The 15,596-nt window shown below is 48.0% G+C and overlaps 1 protein-coding gene across 1 annotated transcript; it reads right to left on the reverse strand.

Moving 5' to 3' along the window:
• Positions 1–6,754: 6,754 nt before the first annotated feature.
• On the reverse strand, positions 6,755–8,398 carry NPPB (natriuretic peptide B). Its single transcript, XM_064281286.1, has 3 exons — positions 8,167–8,398; positions 7,582–7,900; positions 6,755–6,971 (listed from the first exon to the last, which is right to left on the reverse strand). The coding sequence occupies exons 1-3, from the start codon at positions 8,287–8,289 to the stop codon at positions 6,955–6,957; spliced, it is 459 nt and encodes a 152-aa protein (XP_064137356.1). The 5' UTR covers positions 8,290–8,398; the 3' UTR covers positions 6,755–6,954.
• Positions 8,399–15,596: the final 7,198 nt, after the last annotated feature.

The following is a 15,596-nucleotide window of genomic DNA, read 5'->3' on the forward strand; positions in this document are numbered from 1 at the left end:
GGTGAAGTAGAATCTCATCCAAGATTCCAGAAAGACAATTTCGGAATTTGCTCGCTTCCTTTTATTGCAGTCACTTTTCTGCTCCCGGAGTGAAACTAGAGTGGGACACAAGCATCATTTGTTGAGTTTCTTCTACTAGTAAAATTTGTGTTTGTGTGTGTGTAAGTTTTATTATTATTTTTTTTTTCTAAGACAAAGGACATTCAGGCTTCCTGCCCTGAGGGCTTTCATAGAGCCAGGACTACCACCTCCCAGGGCCCAGCGAAAACAGAAAATCCTCAAAAGCACTGATATCCCCATTAAAGCTTCTGATTTCAGCCTGAAATGGAAAATGGCTTGACATAACATTTCTCTTCACTTCCATGCCCTGCTCAACTTCAGGGTGTGTGTGGAGAGGTGGAGGAAGGGGTGTTTGGAAGCTAGTCTGTAGGAGTGAGAGAGAGAAAAAAGCAAAAGACGCAAAAAATCAGATCCACCCTCCACCCCTACCTCTCTAGCTGAAAAATCGCAACTGTTTATTTCTTTATCACAGGCAAGAAGTTGTCTTAGTCAAATGAGAGAATGAGCAGTGCGGATGGGTAGGAGAACCCAGAGTCTGGGCGTCTCCAGTTGCTAGACCAGAGCTTGGTCTCACAACCTTCCATGGGAATGTGGGGGCTGCTGCAGGGAGCACACGTGGGCAGAACTAGCAGGAAAAACCCATCTCAGTCATAACATGATTCTGTCAGACCCAGATAGTCTAAAGCAGAAGCCCCAGTTGGGAGAAACTGTTAGGACGCCGTTGCATACTTAGGGACGGTTGTTTCTGAGTTTGAAGGTGCTGTTCTTTTTCTTCCATACAATATGGACTCACTGGGGACTGGAAGCCCAGGGCAGGTCCCAAAGTAGAACAAGGAAATAGAGAAAGCTACTTCCTCAGCTGGATAGTGACTACCATGAGAGCAGTGATCCAGCCTGGTTCACTGCCCACCTTCCCTAGGAAACAAAGCCCAAGGCAAAAGCTCACTTACTGCAGCTTTATAGGGGTTCCAATCCAAGGGAAGAAGGCATTGGTAGGTCAGTGGTAGAATTCTTACCTGCCATGTTGGAGGTTTGATTCTCAGCCAATGCACCTCATGTGCAGCCACCACCTGTCTCTCAGTGGAGGCTTGCATGTTGCTATGGTGCTGAATAGGTTTCAACAGAGCTTCCAGACTAAGATAGACTAGGAAGACAGGCTTGGCAATCTACCTCTGAAAATCAGCCAGTGAAAACCCTGTGGATCACAATGGTCCAATCCACAACTGATCATGGGGATGGTGCAGGACTGGGATTGTTTCATTTAGTTGTGAATAGAATAGAACAAAAGTCATGGGATCTCACTTCTGACTTTAGGTGACGATGAGACTATGGCTTCCATCATTGCCCCATCTCCCTGTCTGTCCGTCTCTCTTTTGTGCACATGCTTTCTCACTCCATCTAAGAGGTCAGTTGCCACATTGTGAGCTGCCTTATGTGGCAAGGAACTGAGGTCTTCAACCAACAGTCAGCAAGGATCCAAGGTCTGGTCCTCAGGTTCCATCTCTCCTTGCCAGTTGGAGCTGCTCCTGGGAACATATGGCGGTAGTACCAAGGGAGGAGGGTAGTGGCAGCCACCAGGGCTTCGAAGTCACAGGAACCATACCAGCTGTTGTTAAAGCTGTATTTGCTGGGAGTCAGAGGTATAGGCGGGCCAAGCAGATATGAGGTTGAGCATGAATCAACTTCAGGACACTACGGCACCCAGCATCTAGCACAGACTCCAGAACATGTTTTCAGAACATGTTTTGTGAATAACTGAACCAACAAGTTTGCCTTCAGTGCCTCCCCTCCCCTCCTTCAACCAGGTACAGACCCACTACTGCACCTTGCTCTCCCTCGGTCCCCAACAGAAGGGGAAATCACTCTCTGGCTGAAGCATGAATATTCTGATCTCTCCACTGATGCAGGAAGAAAAGGATTAGGGGAGTCTGGATAGAAAGGTCAGCTAGGAAGTAGGAAGTGGTGTACCCATATCAGCATAAGTGATGAGGGGCTGAACCAGGAAGAGAAGGGAAGGAGATGCTATGAAGGAAGGTAAGAGTGGAGGTGGTGCCTGCTTGGGAAGGTCCACCGAGAGAATGAAGTCAAGAAAGATTCCAAGTTGATTGCCATCGAGTTGGTTCCAAATCACCAGGACCTATGTGCAACAGAACAAAATACTGCCATCCTCACAATTGTTGTTATATTTGGGCCCATTGTTGCAGCTATTGTGTCAGTCCCTCTTGTCCACCTTTCCTGATTTTGAACCGTGAAATATCCTTTTGTTCCGTTCAAACAACTCCTTCTTGATCTATGTATACTTTCCTCATGAGCACAATCAAGTGTTCTGGAAAGAACACTTGAAGTCAGCAAAGTTGTGTGTCAGGGTTGTACCCTTTCACCATACTTATTCGATCTGTATGCTGAACAAATAACCCGAGAAGCTGGACTATATGAAGAAGAACAGGGCATCAGGATTGGAGGAAGATTCATTAACAATCTGGAATATGCGGATGACACAGCCTTGCTTGCTGAAAGTGAAGAGAACTTGAAGCACTTACTGATGAGGATCAAAGACCACAGCCTTCAGTATGGATTACACCTCAACATAAAGAAAACAAAAGTCCTCACAAGAGGAACAATAAGCAACATCATGATAAACAGAGAAAAGTCTGAAGCTGTCAAGGATTTCACTTGGGTCCACAGTCAACACCCATGGAAGCAGTAGTCAAGAAATCAAAAGACGCGTTGCATTGGGCAAACCAGCTGCAAAAGACCTCTTTAAAGTGTTGAAAAGCAAAAATGTCACCTTGAAGACTAAGGTGCACTTGACCCAAGCCATGGTGTTTTCAATTGTCTCGTATGCATGCAAAAGCTGGACAAGGAATAAGGAAGACCAAAGAAGAATTGACGCCTTTGAGTTGTAGCGTTGGCGAAGAATATTGAATATACCATAGACTCCCAAAAGGATGAACAAATCTGTCTTGGAAGAAATACGACCAGAATGCTCCTGAGAAGCAAGGATGGAGACTATGTCTCACATACTTTGGGCACATTATGAGGAGGGATCAGTCCCTGGAGAAGGACATCATGCTTGGTAAAGTAGAGGGCCAGTGAAAAAGAGGAAGAACCTCTACAAGATGGATTGACATGGTGGCTGCAACAATGGGCTCAAGCATAACAAGAATTGTGAGGGTGGTGCAGGACCAGGCAGTCTTTTGTTCTATTGTATGTAGTGTCGCTATGAATCGGAACCAACTTGATGGCACCTAACAATAACAACAACATGTCGTCCAGGCTCTTCTTCTTTTTCAATAACACTCTACCTTTCCAGGCATGATGTCCTTCTCCAGAGACTGGTCCCTCCTGATGTCGTGTCCAAAGTCCTGAGATGAAGTCTCACCATCGTCACTTCTGAGGGGCACTGTGGCTGTACTTCTAAGACAGGCTTGTTTGTTCTTCTGGCAGTCCATAGAATGTTCGATATTCTTTTCCAGCACCATAATTCAGGGGCATCAATTCTTCTTTGGTCTTTCTTATTCATTGTCCAGCTTTTACATGCATGTGAGGTGATTGGAAGTGTCATGGCTTGGGCTGGCCATACCTTGGGCCTCAAGGTGACATCTTTGCTTATATGATAAAATTTAAGTGATAGCTTAAATGAAAAATACTAGAGAACATTTCTTTTAAGTAGGTGTAATTATGGTTTATTGCAATGATGTCTTCTAAATGAACTGTATAATTGTGTATGAATGAAATCTGTATTTGTAATAAATGTTTATTTTATGTAACATTACAGCAATTCTGCAGCTTTGAACTGGGGTGAATACTAAAGGATTAATTTTTTTTTATTGCACTTTGCCTTTATGTGTTGATGTGTTAGGTACAATACCACACTTTGTATTTCTAGTATTTCATGAATAAATTCTTATCAATCTAAAAAAAAAAAAAGATTCCAAGGACTCAAGTCATCAAAGCCGGGCACTGTGAGATGGTTTAATCATTTGGAAGTGTTGTAGTTTGGGTTCTGCAGAACCTGAGGCAAACGCACTTATTCAAGCGTAGTTTATTTTGGAGACAATTCCAGGAAACATGGGCAAGAGAGTGGAGAAGCAATACAGGGAGAGAAGGAAATCAGTTACCACCCTGAGCAACTGGAGCTCAATCTCCCACAGGAATTCTGGGAACTGGAGTAAAACACATACCACCAGCAGACTGAGGGAGCTGGGGTATTTAAACGCCAACTCCTCACAAATGGTAGGGAGCTCGATTAGATGTCACTTCACTGGGTACTTCGGGCCATCCACTACCCAGCCCCCAGCAGTCAGATTTGTTTCCTTCACAGGTCACTTTGTAGCCTTCTTTCTTGGACCTTTGCTCGCGGAGCCGGACTCAGCCTAGAAGAACTCTGCAGCACTGGCTGGGTTTGGGGAATGAGTGGGTGTTCTGGGAAGGATCTACCTCCATCACCTAAGCAGAGGGGAAAGACTGTCAGCAGGCAGTGGCCCCAAATGTGGAAAATACTATTAAACTTGAGGTTTTGAGTAATGCTGTTAGGAGGGGGACCTTCCATTCCACCCACAAGCATAATTCACTGACTTGGGAGAAGCCAGGTGTAGCAGTGGTTAGGGGCCTGAGTGCTAGGGCCGGGCTGAATGGGTTCGAATCCTGACTCTACCACTTACTAACTGTATAACCCTAAGCAAGTCGTGTAACCTCCCTGAGCCTCAGTTTTCCCATCTGTAAAATGGAGTTAATAAGCATTCTTACTCATAGAGTTGTTGTGGGGAACATAGGAGTTAAAACAAGTAAAGTACTTGGAGCTCTGCCTAGTGCATAATGAGGCTTTTATAAATGTTAACCATCCTAATTACTCATTGCCCTCTCCAGGCCAGAAACATTAGGCAAAGACGGTTCACAGTTTTGTTGGAAAATAAGTTGCTCCTAAAACTTCTTTTTTTTTTTTCAACTGTATTTTTTTTCTTTTATTGTGATTTAGGTAAAAGTTTACAGAGCAAATTATTTTCTCATTAAACTTATTAATATGGAAATTGTTTTGTGACATAGGTTGCCAACCCCGTGATATGTCAACACTCTCCCCTTCTCCACCCCAGCTTCCATGCATACAGTTTTCCTGGCCCTTCCTGCCTTCTCGTCTTTGCTTTGCAGCTGGTATGTCCATTAGTCTTGAATATGTGATTAAACCATGAAGCGTGTTCCTCATGTGTGTTATTGTTGGCTCGCTCTGTAGACCTGCCTGATATTTGGCTGAAGGGCGAACCTCAGGAGTGACTTCAGTACTGAGTTAAAAGTGTGTCCAGGGACCATACTCTTGCAGTTTCTCCGGTCTCTGTCAGACCAGCAAGCCTGGTCTTTACGTGTATGTGAATTTGAATTTTTGTTCTACATTTTTCTCTGGCTCTGTCCAGGACCCTCTATCGTGAATCCTGCCAAAGCAGTCCATGGTGGTAACCAGGCAACTTCTAATTGTTCTGGGCTCAGTCTGGTGGAGGTCGTGGTAGTCGTGGTGCTTTAGTAAAACCTCATTGTTTTAAATCTTAATTTGACCTTGTTAAATACCTGTAATCTCTGATGTGCTCTGGGTTCAAAAGAAAAATAACACAAGAACCCACCAGAAAGGGCATGGGGTGCAGTTTAAGGCTGGAGAGTGTGAAGAAAGTTCAAATCCCAGTGCCAACACTCAGTAGCTGCATGCCCTCGGCAGGGTGCTTTATTTGTCTGAGTCTCAGTTTTATCATCCAGAAAACGGGGATAATAATGGTCCTGACCCCATGATACTTTTCCCCTCTGCTGAGTTAGGATCAAAGGAAGCATTCTGGGAAAAGGGAACAACATGAAAGCATGCAAGAGGTTGTGGGGAGGGGGACCAGAGGCATGGAATGCAGGGTGCACTGGAAAGGGACCCATAGAGAAGGCCACTGACCCCCACCAGAACTCCCTGCTGATTAAGACAACACAGGTAGATCCTGGTGATGGTCTACATTTCTGCATTAGAATGAGAAGTTCTCTTCTTGGGGTGGGGAGGAAGAGAGCATGTGAACCCCAGAGGAGGGGTACCCTGAAAAGCTGGGCCTCTTGTCAGACACCTTTAACCACGTGGACTTGGAATGAAACTACTATTAACTTGGGGTTTTGAAGGGTCTTTTCCAAGATGACTTCAGGAAGCAAAGTCTTCAAGCTGAGGTTTGGGGCTGGATGGAGGGATCACCCCAAATGAGCCAATACATTGGGCGTGACCATGTGCATACGCACGCACGCACACGCGCGCACACACACACACACACACACACACACATTGTTCCCAATCTCTGCCATTTTAGCTTAGACCTTCTGGAAACAACAGTCACCAAGGAGAGTACCTCTAATGGTGGAACTCCGGGCAAAGGGCTGACTAGTGGGGCAGACTTGCGGACATACACCCTCACTTGTGTGACTCTGTTGTGTGAATCTGTCGTGCCCATTTCTCTCCCAGGAAGAAACGGCCCTGCTTTGAAAAGCAGTTTCTGCCAAGTGTCTCAAGTGCTTGAGATGTTTGTAGACATTTCAGAACGTGAAAAACCCTTAAAGAAAGACGCCCTCCCACCCAGCTTAACCAGCCCTTAAGGCTAGTGTCCCCACCTCACCATCAAGACGCCTTCAAGAAAACACAGGGTTTTGTTCTGTTTTTTGGAAATTATTCTTTTAATGCCCAGAGACAAATTAGTTTCAAAAGATAACACTATAATGTTGACTTTATTTCTCCATGGAAATTGTGTGCTCAAAAGTAAGAAACCATCTTTGTAAAATAACCGAATAAATAAAGATAAATAAATAGGAGTCATTGAAGGGGATCACAGGGTTGGGGAAAGACCAGCTGGAGGATCAGAGGCAGATGCCTGAGGCCAGGACTTCCTCTTAAGGGCTCCCCAGCACTGTGGGGAGAAGAGAGAGAGTGATTATATCTTTAGGCTAGAAGACTGAGACAGGATCTGAGTGTCCCCTCACCATGTCCCATCCCTGCCACCCACCCCCAGCCCTTGGCTGATCTTGATGTTTGAAGCCTTGGAACAATTGATCTCTGTGGGTGGGCCTCATTTTCTTCATCTGTAAAGTGGGTGTAATAGTAGCCCTGAGAAAACCAGGAGGAAGGATATCTGGGGCCCTTCCAGATAGGGGCTGCCAGACAATGAATGGGGTCCACTCTAAGTTAATTCTGCCCCTTTTGGTAAGAGAGATGATGAGAGGTGGGTGGGGCTCATGAGGATGGCAATGAATGGTGCCCGTATTTAATATTTCTAGAAAGGCACCCCTTGACCCTAAGGTCTCAGCAAGAGGGAGTGATGTGTCCAGGTGCCCTTTTTGCAAAGACTGTGGCCCCCATAGGGTTGCTATGGGTCAGAATCCACTCTACAGCAACGGGTTTGGTTTGGGTTTTTTGGTGGCCCCCAGAAACAAAAAACCCAGAAGTGTATGGAAGTGTGGACAGTGTAAGAATGGGGTGGGTGTGCAGCATTCCTGTTGAGTGCTAAGTTGGGGACTCACCATTGCAACGCAGGCGGCTGTGGAAGCCAATGCGGTCCATCTTCCCCCCAAAGCAGCCAGAATCACTCATCGTCTTGGGGCTGGGTAGTCTCCCCTGGGCCTCAGGGATTTGAGGCTGGGGGACACCCATGGGGGATACCTCCTGGGCCTCCCCGGCTTCGACAGGGCCATGGCCCTGCTGGAGGGGCTCCAGGATCACTGGCTCCGTCTGCACCTCAGAGACCGTGACCTCCTGGGCCTCCCCGGCTTCGACAGGGCTACGGCCCTGCTGGACGGGCTCCAGGATCACTGGCTCCGTCTGCACCTCAGAGACCGTGTCCTGCAAATGGTCCAACAGCTTCTGTGATGGGTGGGGAGCCCGAGCCTCAGTGACCCCCACTCCCTCAGCACCCCCTCCATGGAGCACACGTGAACCAACTGCTTGGGTAGGGTGTCCTAGCACCCAGTCTCACTGCTTCCTGATTCCTTTTTCACTAACTCCCACAGGAAGGTGGGGATTCCTTGGAACAAGAGGTGTGGACCAGTTCTTTGCTGCTACGGGAACACTCTCCCAGCTGGCTGTATCTACAGTTTCGCAGTGCTCACCTGTAACCCGGGCAGTTCCAAGTCCAGGTCAGGGCCACCTAGAGGGTGGGAATGACCTCCCGGAGGCGACAGGTGCAGGAACAGGAGGAGCAGAAGTGCCCGGGTCAGCGCGGTCTGGTCCATGTCGAAGAGCCAGGCGGGGGTTACTGCTGCTGTGGCTGCTCAGAGCCCCGGTTGCAGTCCCACCTGTTGAGGTCCACGGGCGCTCTCCTGGCTTCCTGGGCAACCGCAGCCTTTTATCCCCGTGCTGGGAGCAGGGTCTGTCCTGCCCTCCCGGGTTATCTGTGCTTTATCAGCTGCATTCCGACCCGCTGATCTCAGGGCCCAGGCATGCTCCCTTCAGGGTCTGGTACTAGTACTCCCTGGGGGTGGAGGCTGGGGAGGACAGGCCTTGTATAGAAATGGGCAGGGCCCGGACGGGAACTCGTGGTGGACACCAACAGGTTCCTTGTCTCTCCTGATTCTTTCTTTCCTGCAAAAATCCAAGGGCCAAGGCATGGCTCCATCTCCTCTGCTCTCCACCCCCAAGCATTCCTGGAGAGGGTAGGAAGAACTCCAGCATCCTAAAGTTCGACCCTAGCGCGGGGAGCACGGTGACTCAGAGTGAGAACAACGCCAAACACCGGACATCTCCCCCACCTCCCCTCCGCCTGTAACTCAGCAATTCGCCGGAGTTCCTACGCCCAGCCCGGCTGCGAGTACCGGAGCGCCGACCGCTGTCCGTGGTGCTGACCTCGAACTTTGCTCAAACTCTACTCATGAAGTCTGGTTCTCATGGGGTTTCCCGCCCAGAAAGACCTGCACGGGGCAGGGGCAAGAGATCTCTAAGACCCCTTCTCACCCTCCTACTCCCACTCCCCTCGAGCCTTACAGCACTGGGATGCTGACCCCCCCAATATCATCTGATTAAATGCCTGGGTATGACAAGGAACTTCTGGAATGTTGACCTTTCTTCTATCCCTTAAAGGGTAGAGCTGATTCGGCTGGAATTTTGAGAGGCAAGGCCCCTGAGATGAAGTCATCCAGGAATGCCTTCTATCGCTGGTCCTCCAGTTGCCAACACCTCCTCTCCTCCACCAACCAAGACACATGATGGAAAAAGAGGTGATGGGTGGAAGGATGGTAATCTATTTGGTGGGACAAGGTGTATGGAGAGTCCCCCCCCCCAATTCCTCCTCCATATGATTATTCATTACCTAATTCCCATTAGCAGATGGGAGCACAGGTGGACTTGCCACCTGTAATCAGAAATAGGGCTCCAAAAAGTGGCTCTGGGAAGAGACACAGCTGCTTAAATCTCCCCTAAAGTGTGCATGACTAATGTCAACACCCTTCCAGAGAATTTATGTTAACAAGAAGCAGGGTGAATGTATAGGGCTGTACAGGAAGGAAGATAAGTTATGACAGATGGGCGGAAGGGCAGCAAGAAGCTTGGGCCCCTAAGCAACTCTTGCCTAAAAAAAGCAGTTGCCAAGTGTTAAGTAGGAAAGAATACTGATATTCCCACTTTTCGGATGAAGAAACAACTCAGAGGAATTTATCACCTTTCTTAAGGCCACACAATTGACAAGTGGTGAAGCCCGGATTCCAATCCAGGCTGTCTGATTCCAGACCTGAAGCTCTTAATCACTGCTAGGGTGACTGCAAAGGGTTTCTACTAGAAAAAAAATTAATTCATTGTCATCTGTGAAGGTATAGGGAGCTGTGCTAGAGGGGGTGGGGTGAGTCTGGTGGCTGTGTGTGCAGGGGAAGGATGTTAACTGTGGCTAAGATGAGTGTTTTACAGATGAGGATGGGAGAGGGGGAAGGGTTAGGAGGTTCTAGGGGCTGGGCCAGTGTGTGTGTGTGTGCACATGCATACCACAAGAGGAATATCCAAAGATTCACTGAGAATAGAGGGGAGGCAACAGAATCCAACAAAGTGAAGAGCTGAGTAGAGGACTGGGAACTGCAAAGAGTGTAGAGGGTCCCTCACATTGGGCATCATGAAGGGAAGGGTTGGGAGAAAGACAGTCAGCCAACCAGCACCTCTCAAGCACTGACACTATCTAGCCTGAACCTTACTTTTCTCTTCTGCAAATTGGGTATAATGGTGCTCTGCATCCTTGGAAGATAAATAAAAGTGAGAAAATGATGTCTGTAAAAGACTTTGGCAGTGTGAAAAGAACCAAATAATTAGAAATATGTGCGAGAGTTGGTCCCTACACCAAAGGATTTGTGATATTGCTGAGAAGACAGAGTAACTCCAGGGGAAACAATTAAGTGCTAAACACTCTGACAGAGCCTCCACCTGCCCCATCAGGCCAGGAAGGATCCATCCCAGTGAAGGGGATTGTGGAAGATTTTAGAGAAGACACTGAACTTAATACTGAGTGTGCCTACTGTATGCCATACACCTTCCAGCTCTATTGAGGGTAATGATATCACATATGTCATAGCATTACTGTACAAGGATTAAATTAGATGGTACATGTGGCAGGCTCAGTAACATTCCCCCAAAGGTGTCCAAATCCTAATCCCTGGAATTTATGATTATGTTAACCTTACATGGTAAAAGGTACTTTGCAAATGTGCTTAAGAATCTCAAGATGGGGAGTTATCCTGGATTATCTCGCTGGGCCCAATGTAATCACAAGGATCCTTATAAGACGGAGGCAAAAGGATCAAAATCATTGAGAGAAGACATACGAATAGAAGCAGAGGTCAGAGAGGAGAGAAGATGCCACGCTGCTGGTTTTGAAGATGAAGGAAGAGGCCACCAGCCTAGGATTGCAGGTGGTATCTAGAAGCTAGAAATAGCAAGGAAATGGATTCTCTCCTAGCATCTCCAAAAGGAACACCTTGATTTTAGCCCATTGAAACTGATTTCAAACTTCGGGTCATCAGAACTGTAAGATAAATTCGTGTTGTTTTAAGCCACTAAGTTGGTGGCAACTTGTTACAGCAGCAATAGGAAACTAATACGGTCTATGTAAAATGCTGAGCATAGTACCTGGCACATAGTAAGCCCTCAGTAAAGGCTGTTGCGGTGACAGTGGTAGCTCAACCCACAGGCAACTCACCTCCTTCCTGGCGAAGGAAAGGTCAAGGGCACATCTCAGCTCAGAGCCACCAACCTGGAAATGAGATGTGACAATCATTCTCTGTTGCTGCTAGTTCAGCAGGGAGCTGGGGTCTGCCCCCAGTGTCCTATGGGGTGGGGGCAAGACCACAGTGATGCCACACTTGACCTCCACAGGCCTGATCGGGCCACCTGGCTTGGCCCAGGCTAAGCCTGATTTGGGTGGCACAGGCCCACCAACTAAAGGACCAGTTTGGGTTCCAGGGACACAGAAGAGCCAGGTACAGGAGTCCCTGGAGAGATGCTGTGTGGCCCACACAGGCTGATCCTGGGGCAGCAGCTGACTTCGCAGGTAGGAGCAGACCCTGGACAGGCTTGGCCCCTGGCCCTTCCCATTCTAGGGTTCCCTACTTAACCCATCCTCTCCTTCTGCCTAGACTGGCATTAACAAGCATCTGCCGGGGGCTGCTGTCCTGGGGCTTCCTGTACCTGTACACTTCCTGCTGCACACCTGTGAGGAGCACACCAGCACCTCCAATTCTGTGCTCCAGCTGGGGCTTACTCATACTAAAAGAGTATCTGTTGTTTACCTGAAATTCAAATTTAACCGGATGTCGTGTATTCCTATTTGCTAAATCGGCCAACCTGTGGTGGAGTGAGGGTCAAGATTGCCTGCTTGCTACAGAGTTTATAAAGAATATGTTCTACATTCTACTTTGGTGTGTAGTGTCTAGGGTCTTAAAAGCCTGTGAGCGGCCATCTAGGATACTCCACTGGTATCACCCCTTCGGGAGCAAGGAAGAATGAAGAAAACTAAAGACATAAGGGAAAGGTTAGTCCAAAGGACTAATGGACCACATCTACCACAGCCTCCACCAGACTGAGTCCAGTACAACTAGATGATGCCGGGCTACCATCACTGACTGCTCTGACAGGGATCACAATAGAGGGTCCCAGACAGAGCTGGAGAAAAATGTAGAACAAAAACTCTAATTCAAAAAGAAAGACCAGACTTGCTGGCATGACAGAGACTGGAGAAGCTCTGAGAGTAGCCCCCTGGGCACCCTTTCAGCTCAGTAATGAAGCCACTCCTGAGGTTCATGCTTCAGCCAAAGATTAAACAGTCCGGTGGCACAAAACAAGACTAAAGGGGCGCACCAGCCTGGGGCAGGGCCTGGAAAGTAGGAGAGAACAGGACAGCTGGTAATAGGGAGCCCAGGGCTGAGAGGGGAGAGTGCTGACATGTGGTGGGGTTGTTAACCAATGTCATACAACAATGTGTGTACTGTTTGATGAGAAGCTAGTTTGTTCTGTAAACCTTCATCTAAAGTTCAATAATAAAAAAAAGATTGCTTGCTTGCTTCTCCCTCTTAGTCAGCAGGTACTTGGAGGTCGGACTGGGCAGAATTGGGTGGGATGGGTGTTGGAGGAGAGCGGTGGCTTTTCCCAGCTTTCCTGAGCACGGTCCCACACAGCCGAAATCAAGTCCTCGCCCTGCTGCCCTGCCGCCCCTCTCAAGGGCATTGACACCCTGCGTCTGACTTCATTGAGGCCGCCCCATCGGGCGGCAACAACGCTGACTTTGGCAGAGAGGGTCGTACTGCGGCGACGCCGGCCTCCAGCTCTAGCGGCTAATTATGGGGCTCTGCCGCACCTGCAGCCGCGCTGGCCAGCAAGCGCCGCCCCGCCCCACTCTTCGACGTCATCGCTCGGCGGGCTTGCACTCCTCCGGCACTTCTGCCCTCCCACCCTCTCCTCCTGGATCAGGGAAAAGAGCACAGGCTCTGGAGCCTGAAACCCAGATCCCAGCCCTGCCTCTGTCTCTGAGCTACCCGCTCTGTGGAAGCTGCCTCCCCCTTCTGGGCTCAGTGTCTGCACCTAATCCGAGGAGGAGGGCTAAGGGACCAGGTTCCAGCTCTAACCACATCACACTGCCAGTACCGCTGTGCCACCTCAGGCAGTCACCCTACCCCTCTGTGCCACCATTCCCCCATCTATAAAATGGGAACAATACTATCTTTTCTAAGGAATTAAGCCACAGACAACGGTTAGGACACCCCTGGCAGGTTCTGAGATCTCAGAAACCTCAGGTGTTCTTTCTCTTGTTCCTTTTGTCTCTATGCTACATCCTGGGCAGCTCTGAGGCTTAGATGACGGATGTGGTGCCTCCACGTTCTTGCGGGAGAGCCTATGGAACCTCTCTGGAGATCGTTCACATCAGGACTTGACTTCTTCACCGCCAAACAGTTATTAAACTCTTAATCGTGTGCAGTTAGAGATTAATTATTGCTGATGTTAGATGGATCTTGGCTGAAAACAGGGAATATCAGAAAGATGTTTACCTGTGTTTTACTGACTACGCAAAGGCATTTGACTGTGTGGATCATAACAAATTACGGATAACATCGCAAAGAAGGGGAATTCCAGAACACTTAATCATGCTCATGAGGAACCTGTACATAGATCAAAAGGCGGTCATTCAAACAGAACAAGGGGATACTCCGTCGTTTAAAGTCAGGAAAAGTGTGTGTCAAGGTTGCATCCTTCACCATACTTATTCAATCTGTATGCTGAACAAATAATCTGAGAGGCTGGGCTATATGAAGAAGAATGGGGCATCAGGATTGGGGGACGACTCATTAACAACCTGCATTATGCAGATGACACAACCTTGCTGGAAGTGAACAGGACTTGAAGCACTTACTGAAGACGATCAAAGACCACAGCCTTCAGTATGGATTACACCTCAACATAAAGAAAACAAAAACCCTCACAACTGGACCAATAAGCAACATCGCGATAAATGGAAAAAAGATTGAAGTCGTCAAGGATTTCATTTCACTTGAATCCACAGTCAACACACATGGAAGCAGTAGTCAAGAAGTCAAACAACACATTGCATTGGGTAAATCTCCTGTAAAAGACCTCTTTAAGTTAAAAAGCAAAGATGTCACCTTGAAGACTAAGGTGTGCCTGACTCAAGCCATGGTGTTTTCAATTGTCTCATATGCATGTGAAAGCTGGACAACGACTAAGGAAGACCAAAGAAGAATTGACACGTTTGAATTATGGTGTTGGTGAAGAATATTGAATATACTATGAACTGTCAAAAGAATGAACAAATCTGTCTTGGGAGAAGTATAGTCAGAATGCTCCTTAAAAGCTAGGATGGTGAAACTATGTCTCATATACTTTGGACATGTTATCAGGAGGATCCAGTCTCTGGAGAAGGACATCATGCTTGGTAAAGCAGAGGGTCAGTGAAAAAGAGGAAGACCCTCAACATGATGGATTGACACAGTGGCTGCCACAATGGGCTGAAGCATAACAATTGTGAGGATGGTACAGGGCTGGGCAGTGTTTCGTTCTGTTGTATATAGGGTTGCTATGAGTCAGAAAGAATTTGACGGCACCTAACAACATCAACAAAAACAACTGTGTGCAGCAAGTGCCTGGCCCTGGTCCCCAGGGTGGTTCCTTGTACAAGACAACCTCTAAAACTTTTGCAGACAAGTGGCTGGATTTCTGCTTTGTACTTGGTGCCCTTTCTGTCTTGGTGCCACATCAGGCTGAGGAGGTTGTCTTTCAAGGGTCACTCAGCTCAGAGAATGGAGAGCTGTCTTTTAGGTATGGTCATCTCCATGACTGGGACATATTCTTCCACTTCCCCACCCCCAAACTGGGCAAAGGAAACATTCATTGGGAGCCCCATAAAGGGCAGGATGGGGTCTAAGTGAGACTTTCCCTTAGAACTGACCCAGGGCCCGGTCAGCCCTGAAGAACTACGATTTTGGGAATGGATGGAAAGACCATTAGTTCGAGGCACGTAGGATGTGAGTTTCATCTGGCTTCGTTTTGTTTTAGCAGCAGACTACTTTACAGAACATAATGTAATGCAGATGCCCCGTATGTAAGAGAGAAACTCCAAGCTGCCCTGGGTAAATCTGCTGCTGCTACTGCGGAGCCCCTCCCGTGATTCTCTTCCCTCTTTTTCTCCCCAGGGCTTCTTAGCACTCGCTCTGGAAAATTCAATCTCTGCTCCCTCTCCTTATTCTATAGCTGGAGAAACAGAGGTTAGGAGAGGTCAAAGTCTCTGTCCCAGGTCACACAGGAAGCAGGGATTCAGCTGATTGATCCAACTGTGAACTGGATGTAACGCCAAAGTCTGCCATACTGGGTGGCTGTAGGGACCACACAGACCACATGTGAGTGTGTAACCTGGTGCCGGCGAGTCAATCCTGACTCATAGTGACCCTAAAGGATAGAGCAGAACTGCCCATAGGATTTCCGAGGAGTGCCTGGTGAATTTGAACTGCTGGCCTTTTGGTTAGCAGCCATAGCTCTTAACGCTACACCACCAGGGCTCCCA

This window comes from Loxodonta africana, chromosome 3 (assembly GCF_030014295.1).
Source record: "Loxodonta africana isolate mLoxAfr1 chromosome 3, mLoxAfr1.hap2, whole genome shotgun sequence".
Lineage (NCBI taxonomy): Eukaryota > Metazoa > Chordata > Mammalia > Proboscidea > Elephantidae > Loxodonta > Loxodonta africana.

What these genes read in the sequence shown, in the direction of transcription:
- NPPB (XM_064281286.1), bottom strand. Translation starts at nt 8,289, where the DNA reads ATGGACCAGACCGCGCTGACCCGGGCACTTCTGCTCCTCCTGTTCCTG. An exon ending in TGGAACTGCCCGGGTTACAG is followed by an intron (nt 7,901 to 8,166) that starts GTGAGCACTGCG and finishes GACCATTTGCAG; the next exon opens with GACACGGTCTCTGAGGTGCA.